The sequence below is a fragment of the Pieris rapae genome, chromosome 13 (assembly GCF_905147795.1).
Source record: "Pieris rapae chromosome 13, ilPieRapa1.1, whole genome shotgun sequence".
In the NCBI taxonomy this organism is placed as follows: Eukaryota; Metazoa; Arthropoda; class Insecta; order Lepidoptera; family Pieridae; genus Pieris; species Pieris rapae.
The window spans coordinates 1,366,524-1,378,629 of record NC_059521.1 but is presented as its reverse complement, the minus strand read 5'-3'; the positions used below and the strand labels follow the sequence as shown (position 1 = coordinate 1,378,629).

The window sequence follows — 12,106 nt, the reverse complement described above, 5'->3', positions numbered from 1 at the left end:
CACACGAAACAGAATTGTCTCAAGTATCAATTCAGACCAGCGTCTGTTCAAATCGCTATACATAATTGTGTTTTGATAACAATTTTATTGTAATGTATCTATTATGCACCAATAATGTTATTAGTGATGATATAATATATATAGATTATGATGATGTAATGATGCTTTTTTGTATTATATTTCCGTCGTTATAGCGCTGGAAACACGCTATGCATGTGAAACAGAAAATTCGGTTCAACTGTACAGCTAGCTTATATGTTAAAAAAAGTTTTAATAACATTCGAAACGATGATTTTTAAAATGTAATCTGCCCAGAGTTTCTTTTAAAACAACGATCACATTATTATGAGATTAAAAATATTTTTGTGCATGTTGCCTTATTTTTCTTTCGTATTTATTACTGTTGTTCATTATCAGAACTATACGACCTCCAAGTGGCTGAATGGCATTCGGTAGCATGATCGGCAAAGCGTTCTCTAGTTTCGGAGGCCAAGGTTCGCTTTGTGTCGCTACCAGTGGAGTATTAATCACAAGTTGCAATAATTAAATCACCACATAAAAAGCTAAGTATAAAACAAGAATGAAGAACAGGAATGTTTTGCGAAAATGCCTTTAAAACTTTCACCACATGTACGTGCTTTAATGATTCTTTGTAAGGTAACTTATGATTGACCACTTTCACTTAAACCGCAAATGTTGAGATCACCAATTTAGGGTGAATTCTACTAGTGACCGACAATCTTCTTTATATAGGTAATTAGTCGGTTCGGAAATAATTGGAATGGCAGCTGGTGCCATAGAGTGTTGGTGTCTATGGTGGAATGATACGGATGTATCATCTAACGTTAAGGCAGAACCTTAACGTTAGATGATTAAGTTTAAACACTTCATCCGATTACTGCTAGAGGCCTCGAATATGTGTCCCTAGAAGACTAGCGTTTGGCCAACACGGCCTCTTAATAAATAATAGTTAAAAAAGTAAGTGGCGTTGCAACCTTTTTACGTCAGATTTCTGTAGTTTAGTAATAATTTGACGTTCATAAGTGTACATTATACACCTACATAAATAGATGATTTTTTAATTTGAATTTGAATTGAATTTTTTTGCTTTTAAGCAGCAGGTGATCTCACAAAAAACAGTAAAACATACAGATTATATTTAACTAATCAAACACAAGTCATAGTTTGATTAGTTATAAACATTAAACCTTCTCTTTCTCATACATTTTTTAAACATGTACCATAGATAATAATTAGTCAGTGGTACGACTAATTATTATTATATAGTTAGCCACAACACAGGGAAACCCTTGTGTGGGGATATATGAATTTTGAATAATGTTTTTATTATATTTAAAAGAAATATTATTCATGTTACATAATTGGTATATATTTGAATGGTTTCTCTATTTGGAAAAGCTTTGGAACCTTTTATTAAGGACATTGTAGGCGTCAAGTTTAGCTTTAATTTATCAACGCTCATTAATATTCATGATTTGTCAATGTTTGATTTAGTTGCGTGAAAACAATGTATTGGTGCAGGCTATATTTATTTAAAATAAACTTATTCTTTGTTTTAGCATATTTACTATATTTTTGGTTTGGTATTAATTACACTGAAAAAACATATTCTAAATTAGCTGGCTTCGCGAAATTCGTGACGGCACCATATTTAATTTATTATTAAGCTTTTTTGAGGTATCCCGTGAAATTTTTCGTATTTTTCTCTGCATATAGTAATGATAATAGTATTAAACTGAATTTATATACATACAGTTATCTGTTTGACTATACATGTGATATTGATATAGATAAAAAAACTTTATTTCAATCAGGTATTTTCCAGCTCAGGGAGCAGTACTTTTCATACGTTTTAGTTATGCAGACGGGTTTTACTAAAATGTAAACTTAAATACTAACTACTAAAATCCTTTTTATAAGTACTAAGTAGTTAATGCCAAAGTAAAAGAGAAATTAGGCGTTCGGAGAAAGTACTAGTCTTGCTAGTTATTTGCATTCCAAACAGACATTACACAACGAAGTTAGATCCGTTTAACTGCCCACGTTTACTTCATAAATGGCTATAACCAAGTACTCGGGTAAACGATATTTGCGAGGTTTTGTTCTGTGATATTAAAATCCTTACTCCAGATATGTAATCTTCAGTCTATTTTCTGTCATAATTCATTCGGAGTTAACATATAAATATTCTGGAAAAATCTGGATTTTAATTATCACAGTTTTAGTAAGTGGAATTTTAAGTTATTCTTTACAGGCCGAGTGGATAGATAAACCCGCGGTTCCATTGTTTTTGGTAGCGTTAGCATACATATATAAGACTTAACTTTGTTCTTGGTATGTAGGTATATATTGTTTAATCTGGTTTGTCACGTCTTATGGAACATGGTACAATAATATACGGTCAATCTTATGCGCGCTCCCAATCACCGCCAGAATTTGACACAAAGGGTTACTTATGGATTTAATTTTTGCAAACACTTCTTCGATGTTAATTATGACACATAAATATTATTTACTACTAAATCTAGTATTTGCTTTTTTAATTATGAATACGTACGAAAATGCTGATTATACTTGCCTACAAATATGAATCAAATCCAGTATTTCCATTCCATATAACAGATAATGCGTGTCTGATGGAACCAGCTCCGGTCAAATCTAATTGTTAACAAGCCACACTCCGTTAGAGGAAATTATTTAATTATAACAGTTCTATAATAACAACCATTTGTCAGGAAACGCGGTGTCAAAACAATCCTGCTTCAACGGTGATGTAATGATACCATGTAAAAAGTTAACTAGGCCCCAGTAATACAGCTCCTTAGCTCTAAATTATGACGTTGAGGCGAGAAATTGTATTTTCTAGTTGTTGGAGATAAATTAAACTAAGTAACTCGCGAGCGCGCTGCCGGCCTTTAATTACTTTAGTTACTCTCTGGCAGTGCGAGCGTCCATGGGCGGTGGTGTATCTTAACCATCAGCCTCCTGCTCGTCTGCCTCTTGTTACATAAAAAAGAACTACTAAGCTTTGATATTGTAGTTAATTATATATTTATTCAAATCCCACCTTACGCCCATGGGCGGCGGTTAGCATATTATTTAAACTTTAAAGTGCCTGCTTGACTCTTATACCAGAAAAATTTAAAATATTCCGCTTTGCTAAACGTTTTTTTGTGATATTTATGAACGAGTATTTAAAATATGTAATTATTCTTGTTATTGTCATAATATATTCATGACTTAATCAATTTAATATTATCAAGGTATATATAGGCTCATAGGTATGTTAACTGCATAATAACGAAGGCCTCGAATGAGGCCTTGAATTAACAAATGAACCATGACGTTGTAAGGTCGTTCTAATAATACATATATGAATAGTGCGTAGGATAATATAAAAAAAACTTTTATACAAATAAGCGACACAGCGATTTTAGCGGTCAATATTTCGATGTCATTTTTATAGTAAGATTCGTCAGTTCAAAATGTTATAATAAGAAGTTTTGTTATAAAAATTGCTACTAGTTTTTCATGATTATTTTTTATAGCTACCGCAGCTCATTCAATTAAATTATTATTTTTTATTAAAATATATCTATTACAATATCATTGTTTAAAATAGGTTTGAAATGTATGCAAGGGCAATAGGTTCCGTTGTCTCTCGGCGTATTTGCTAGAGTCATGACCCTGGGTCATTGACAAAGTATCTTTATGACGTATTGATACTATAATATGTTTACAGGTTTTGTAAAAGAACTATGTAAATCGGTTATTAACAATAAACCATTGGAACCAATGACGATATAGATTCACTCTTGGACTTGTAAATAAGAGTAAGGTTAAACTAATATATATAGCTGAGAAATCATCCCAATTAAAATAAAAACAATGAGCTGTCGAAATGTAACTCGGGGTCATGTCGTGAGGTGAGTCGATGAAAGTAAGATTGGCTCGTTCCCATCCCGACACTGGCTCGACCTACTTTGATGAGACTGCCATGAGACATGCCAAGGATCACGTATGGTAGAAAATAAATTTGATCATGTGTAAAGAAACAACGGGTTGCGCTCGGGAGTACCGGCAGAAGTGAAAACTTGAATATTAACGTTGTGCATTTTTGATATTTTGGAATGGTTAGGGAATAATTTTGCATGTCGTTTTAATTATCAGTATAAAAGTACTATCATTTATGTCGTAGAATATAATATTTATTTATTGCGCTATGTACACAAATATGACAAATATTACATTAAATACACCGCGCCAGCTGTCTACTCTCTATCTCTTTATAACTCTCGTCTTACGAATTTTCGATCAGGTCACGTGTCCTGACGCGAGTTTAAAAATTTTTACCCATCCCAAAAAAAGTGTATAACACCGCTAAAGAAATTTTCAGTACAATTTTTTTTTATTTAAAAACACAAGTTTAATTACTAATGAATATGGCTTTATTCGAGAGAGACTCTTAGAAAACCTTCAATATATACATGTTTACAGTTTAGAATAAATCTTAAGTAACATTTAATTATTCCATTTGCAATTGTCCTAATTAGTACATTACTATGTAAAAAATGTCGATACATCCTGCACAAGTGACATTTAACTTCAGTATGTAAAGTATTTAAAGAGATTGTATATAGAGATAAAAACTGCGGGTTGGGCGTATTTCTATGTTTCTGTCAAATAAACCAAAAGCTTTTTTTTTAATCTATAACAGGTTAAAATATTCGTTAAAAACATATTTATGTTTTCTCTTTATAAATACGTATAAAATTTGCTGTAACCAATTGGTAAAACCCACGGGAAAAATATGAAATTTTTCGCTCGATTATTGCTCATTTATTTATTTGTTAAGTACATTAACAGTATATTTTAATGAAATCAGAAAGTTGATTAAAAAGAAAAAAATCCTAAAGAAAGCCCTAAAAATAAACTAAGAAGGAGAGAAAAGGCGGAACTTTCCATTTTTACACGTCTTCATGTAACATATATATCAATATATCTATACAAGGTTGATTTACATACTTTAGCCTGGTGCTTTGGTCATGAATAAGAGGAATTCTTTTTTTTCTATCTTATAACCTCTCATAAGAATCCTTCTTATTTATTCTTCTTCTTCTTTTTAGTAAAAAGTTGTCTGCTATACTCGTAAGTAATTATCCTATACTTCGTTTTCAATGGATCGACATCAGAACATACAATTATGTAATTTTGGCCTTTCGAAGACCCTGATCACATTTTTGCTAAAGCCGATCGTGGGCGATGCCACTTGCCTTGAAATTATTACATGCAACAAAATTTAAAAATAACTTTTTAAATTCCTTATTTAATGCTCGATATTGTTAATCTTGATTCTTGTTAAACAAAAATAAAGAAATTCCATCCTCTTTAATTCCATTTATTAATGCATTGATTTTTTTACCGTCTATGTATACATTATTCATGCCCAATTACATTATCTATAGATGATAGAAGGTATTTAAAAAAATATATCTCAACTAGGTTGTGGTAGATACATAATTATTTCGTTAAAATTTTTGATAATTTTAATTATTATTTATAATATTACGAGAATCCAAAAACAGAATACACATTCAAACATTAACATAAAGCACGGTATTAATTTTTACCTATTTATTTTAAAAAATATAACAAAACCAAAACATATATTTTAATAAATTCTTAGTTCTAAGATGCATTGATCTATTTTCTAACATTTCTGAATTATTGACAATATTTCGTCATCAGTTATCAATTTGAAAAATCTTCCATATATCATAAATTGATGAGTCACCCTATTGTCATATTCACACGGCGTTTGCACCCGAAGTGCGCACGGTACTTTGCACACGGAGGATTTAATACTATAAAACCGCGCTTCCCTTATCGGCTGTTATCACTTCGTCACAACAGATATCAGCTATTACAATATACGGAGGAAAACACAGTGAGTATTATTTTGTGTACTAATAAGTTCCCAGCTAATCGTATACGTTTATTATTATTGACAATATTTTTTTGATTTTAATGCAATATCTGCGTTTCTTTGAGCGAGATTATTAAATAAATTAATATGTAGTTTGTAGCTCAATGGATAAAGTATTCATTGCGTTGTCCGTTTTTGCAATATATAAATTATAATAACTAGTATTGGTGGTGGTAAAAAACTTATATCCTCAAAAATTATTGCAAATTATAATTTTACTATGAACGAAACTATGGTAATTGCTTGACACAATAACAAAAGTGAATCATTTTATCCACTCAGTGTACAAGACTGTTTTAAATTTGAATACTAGACAAGAGAGGAACGCTGCCTACAAACTTACTCTACACGACATTAAAATGGTATTATATATTATTCGTTGTTCATTTCAGAACTTGCCGATATGTCTTTTTCAAAATCTGTGAAGGAAACCAGTAGCATACAACAATGCAACAACGGCTGCATTTGTATTCCAACCGAAGGTAAAGATACCATTAATGTTTGCGTTGATGGTAAAGATAATATCGTCAAATGCACAAAGTGTACAGCATTCACAACCAATGGTGCAAAGTTTGTATGTGTTTGGAGAGAAGGTGGGTTAATAAAGAAATGTGATGGTTGTTGTACTGACAAGGGTTGCAATTGCACCTATGATGATGGGAAAGGTGAAGTCAAGACATGCAAGGATTGCCAATGTAATTCCAAGTCTGAATGCGATAAAGATGGCTGCTTCTGTATCGCGATTGAAGGTGGAAAGTGCATTTGCATCTGTAAAGATGGAACAGGAGGGCTGAAGAGATGTGAGGACTGCAAGTGCATCTGCGATGATGGGAAAGGGGAAGTCAAGAGATGCGAGGGCTGTAAATGTAATTCCAAGTCCGTGTGTGATAAAGGTGGTTGCTTCTGTATCGCGATTGAAGGTGGAAAATGCATTTGCATCTGTAAAGATGGAACAGGAGGGCTGAAGAGATGTGAGAACTGCAAGTGCAGCTGCGATGGTGGAAACGGTGATGTCAAGACATGCAAGGACTGCCAATGTAATACCAAGTCCGTGTGCGATAAAGATGGCTGCTTCTGTATAGCAATTCAAGGTGAAAAATGCATTTGCATCTGTAAAGATGGAACAGGAGGGCTTAAGAGATGTGAGGACTGCAAGTGCTCGTCTAAGGCGTCAGCCAACAATGGTTGTTGTACTGATAAGGGTTGTATTTGTGCCTGCGATGATGGTAAAGAGGAAGAGGAAGATTTCCTTCGACCAAGAAGGCATTAAAAAATGCACTAATTGTTGTAATACTAATTAATGATTAAAGGTTTCAATTACATAACGAGTAGGTACGTAATTCGTATTCACAATTTAATTCTATTGCAATGGTTTTATTTCGGATAATGCTTTATGTATTACTTAAGCAAGCGTATTTACCACTGAAATATAAAATGTAAAAAAATATATGGTTCTTTTATTTCATTCCTAACAAAACATTTCGGTTGTAAAGAAGTAATCACATTTAATGTATTCGGTAATCAAGTAGAATTATTCAAACATAATACATAGTTACCGCCTTTATAATTGTCTGTGGTACGCATTCATTACATGTCAAGTTAACATGACAGCTGGGAGAGATATCTTGACATGTCAGTTGTCAATGTGATAGCTCTATGGGTGGTATTCGTTTTTAAATGAGGCATTTAATTTTAAATTCTGGGTGGTAGGCTTGTCAGGTGCCTGCGTTCATCCTTAATATACATTCTTCATAGTATTTTTACTAAAACTAAACTACTCCTGTGGTTTGAAGTCGTGGTTAAATCAGCCGTCCATGCTCTTGAACCCAAAAAAAATATTGTTTGATTAAAAAAAAAATTAAAGGAGGCGGCTCATCTGATGATAATTGTAACCGCTGTCCATGGACACTCACATAGCCAGAAGGCTCGCAAGTGCGTTTCCGGCCTTTCTATAATTGGTACGCGTTTTTCTTGAAGAATTCAAAATTGTTCGGATATACTTCTGGGTAGCTGGTTCCAAGGTGATACGCGGCAAAAACGCTCTGCTGTGGAACAAGGGACGTCTAAGTGATACGGATGGTATTTTGTTTATTGCGATCTTGATGAACTCGTTATTACTCTGATAAACTTTACGGTCCCAATTTTGTGGCATATTTTAAAATGTAAAGTAAATTAAAATAATATTAGGAGCACGTATTTAGGGTCTCATTAATTTGCGTGGTCACGGCCCAGATAGCAAGTAAGTTAGATCATGATAAACAGAACAGTTAAGATGATCGCTGGATAGCGACATTGTATAGTTACTTGCTATGTGATCTACAAGGGGAAGAATAACAATAATATTTTTTGAGTTTATATAAAACGAACATCACTTGAATTAGTTAGTTCTTTTGTAGTTAATAAGTTAGCATCGATTCTGATTTGGACAACTGTGTCATTAGTTACTTTTATTTGTGATACTTGACGTGTATTTTTATCTACGACATTTCCTTGTTTTCCATCCCACGATGTTTTCTTTCATGTACCTAGCAAGTGTTATATTGATAAAAAGTCTATTAGCATAATATTGTTATATATATATATATATATATATATCGGTCGCGGGGCAGACTTCGCACACAGTACAATATTTTTTACAACATATTCTTTGTATTGAAGTTAAGTATGTTAGTACCCATACTATAAAGGCGCCGCCACCGAAATAATATTTCTTACACAACATATTCTTTGTAGTGGAGTATCGTTATGTATGTACTAGTAAAATCTAAAACTTAAGTGTAATGTTTTTTTACATTTATTATGTATGTATCATATATTTAAGAAAAGGTAGCTTATAACATACTGTAGATAATGCATTATATGGTGAACTTTAATAAATGAATAGTAATAAAAAATCAAGATACATGTTTGTATTAGAAAGGTATACATTAAACACATTGCACCAATTACGGCTAACAACTATAGTGCTCCACAGTATTATATCAATTATATTTTCACACACCATACAATATATTGCTTTCAATTCGCGCAGTAATTAATTGTACTACACCCACAACATGTTATTGTGGTGCTAACGGTTCATTTTCTACTTTGTATTCATTAAGGAAATGCTAGATCGTACTAGTGTATATATGTGAGAGAAGAACTAACGATTATTATTATTATATAAAATTAAAATAAAATAAATCAGTGGCGCTAACTTATTAGGTCTGTGGTTCAGACATTTGTATCTATCTCATGATTAATTTTGAATCTAATAGACAATCTGTAGACACGCAGTCGATTTTTTGGGTCTAAGGCATCGTTCAAGCGAGTCTTAAATACGCACATAGAAAATCCATTGGTGCACAGCCGGGGACCGGACCTACGACCTCATGAATGACAGCCGCACCTTGAAGCCACTAGGCTAACGCTACTCACAGTCTGATACGAAGACTATATTAAAACACTATATCTGGATCAATAAGTACGAGTATATTATATATTAGTATCATCTCTGTTTGTATTGTTCATTTGTTTATTTTTTGTTTTTCATTAGATTTCACCCTTTTTTAGTTATCGGTAGTGTCATATGATGTTTTTGTTTTTTGTTTAATTTTTTATGCACTTGTTCTCTATCCTCTGTAGGTGTTTCTTTTTTATTGTTCCAAATTAGGTTGGGTTGCCTGAAAGAAATCAAGAAATCGCTTGTTAGCCATAAGACCGCCCGTTGCGTAATAACTTATGTAACCTGCTTTTTCATATTATGTATGTTGTATAAGGTAACGAAGTGTAAATACATATCTATACATAGAATTAAGTTACTTTATGGAAGAGCTGGGAACCCTGACACAGGTATTTTTTACTTAAAAGGATTTCCAAATCTTACACCTAGGAAAGAAAAAATACCTACTTAAAATGAATAAAGACTTTTTTATTATTATTATTTTGTTATTATAAATGTTACCAATAGGGTTTAAAGCCACAACCAGTGCAGATGATCACTTTAACCAACTTCCACTCGAAAATGACGGAGACCAAGGTCGTTAATCTCAAATTTTAAGAAAGCACTGGTTGCATCAAACTTTCGTACTGAATAAGCTTTTCAATTCTTTCTTTGGCATTCGAAACAAACTTTTGTAAATGTCATAGCGTGCACCAAGTTATTATTAGTAAATTAATATAATTTATACATTAATATAAATGGTCCTTATAAGTGTTATAAGCAGTCGCTGCAGGCAGGAGAAAGCTCAAAAAGGATCGTGATTCCCACTAACCTACTTCAGCTCAATGCATGACTTAATAATTTAACAGATATATTGCAACACAGCTATATACATTGTCATTTAGTTTTCGCCTTTTTACATCTGCATATTTTTCCTACGGAAGTAAGATATGTCAAGATCCAAATATCCATTGCGTATCAGGCAAAGTAACCTAGCGAATAGAGAAATGATTAATGAAATAAATACAAGAAAACGCACTGTAATCCTTGGTTTTGACCCAGATTGTGACGTATGTTTCGTGATAATAAATTACTAATAGGCCCTAGAACTTAACACTAACTTTTAAGATGAAATATACACTGAACGATCTACCCAATCGCCCTTTTAAGTAGATACCGACATGGAACATTTTGATATGCTACCCCAGAAACGGCTCGGTTTTCTGGATTTTTTTTTAGGTTAACTTCGCTGACGAAGCAAGAGATTACACAATTACAAACAAGTCGATGCTTTTATAAGCCCATGCTTCAGATAAATACATTTCTAGACTGACCTAGAGGAATATATGGCACTAAATAAATCTTGATTAATTATACATACGTTGCGTGTTCTGAAACATCAACTTCAAATTAAAGTATCACCCAAGTAACCTAGAAATACTTGAATGTGTACACTAAGTAGTGGTGTCAAACCGACTGTAATGGCGTACATTAAACCGAGAACTTTAACATCTAGAACATCGTTTGGTGTAATTCAAAGGACGCGGCGTTTTAAAGACACGCGTTTAGATAACAAATTTCCCAATTAAAAAAAACTCATTTTTTACTTACTTACACTTACTCAACTTATTAACAATTAAAACGAGAAAATACTGCAGGCGAAAGTACTAAACTTTTGAAGTTATACTTCTTTTGGTGCGATGGAGACAAATGATGAAAGTGAATTTTTACGATGCGCGCGCACACCAACACCTAAATTCGACATCGTATAGTTAGGTTTAGGTGGCATGGAAATCGATAACTATGTTCAAGTTGTCTATTCTAGTATTTTTACGTTAAGAACACGTGTATCGTAACAGTACAATTAAACAGTGTGAATAAATAAATATCTTAAAGCGATCCAAAATAAAGATCTTGATTAGTCTTGTATCAAAAATTAAATGTATCAAACGATAATTGATTTATTATTTGTCCACGCACGGCGAAGCTTTGAATATATTTTTATATCATTATTTATTCCTAACACAGGTTCTCGCACTTAAAAGGGATGTAGATTTAAGACTATTTACTTAATAAAGAAATTTCTGTTTTTATTTTACACGTCAAATACATTTACACTGTTTTTTTTAATAAATTCTCTGTTCCTCTTATATCTTGTACCATTATATTAAGATCACTGTTAGCAAAGTTTAACAAATCGCGTTGACATTGTTATAATCACACGGTGCTATTTGAAAAACTGTACTATTGTGATCATTGGCATCGTGATTGTCAGACAATTGAATATCCTGTGAATTAGAGCTGTAGAAAAATGTTATTATAGTATTTATGTTAAATTTATGGGTTTGAGATCGATTGACGGAAGGTGAGAACTTATGAACGCTTTCTAAATGCAACGAATACAGAATTCAAAGATAATTTCCAATAAAGAATCCCATACACAGTGTACACTAAAATAAAAAACGACCACACGACTGAATTGAAACTTCTTTCGTTTCATCTGTATGTACATTTATTAATTTTCTACAAATATTTAAATTTATTTCATGTTTTGAAATATATACACTGAAATATATACACATTTCCTTTACTAGCTATAAGAGAAAGAGAGAAAGAAAATGTGCGCACGCACTGCTGTCTCTTGCTTATATCCTCTACTCAACTTCCGTTCGAAT

The 12,106-nt window shown here is 32.5% G+C and overlaps 2 protein-coding genes across 2 annotated transcripts in view; one reads left to right on the top strand and one right to left on the bottom strand.

The window, feature by feature from the left end:
• The window catches only part of LOC110992102, a 70,834-nt gene that overhangs the window by 40,545 nt on the left and 18,183 nt on the right, over positions 1–12,106 (bottom strand). The gene's annotated exons all lie outside the window — the stretch shown is intronic.
• Positions 5,893–7,442, top strand: LOC110992096 (multiple epidermal growth factor-like domains protein 10). The gene is made up of 2 exons (XM_022257775.2): positions 5,893–5,968; positions 6,400–7,442. Exon 2 carries the CDS (start codon positions 6,411–6,413, stop codon positions 7,275–7,277), a length of 867 nt encoding a protein of 288 aa, XP_022113467.2. The 5' UTR covers positions 5,893–5,968; positions 6,400–6,410; the 3' UTR covers positions 7,278–7,442.

Excerpts from the sequence above, each read along its gene's own strand:
- LOC110992096 (XM_022257775.2), top strand. The coding sequence starts at position 6,411 with ATGTCTTTTTCAAAATCTGTGAAGGAAACCAGTAGCATACAACAATGC.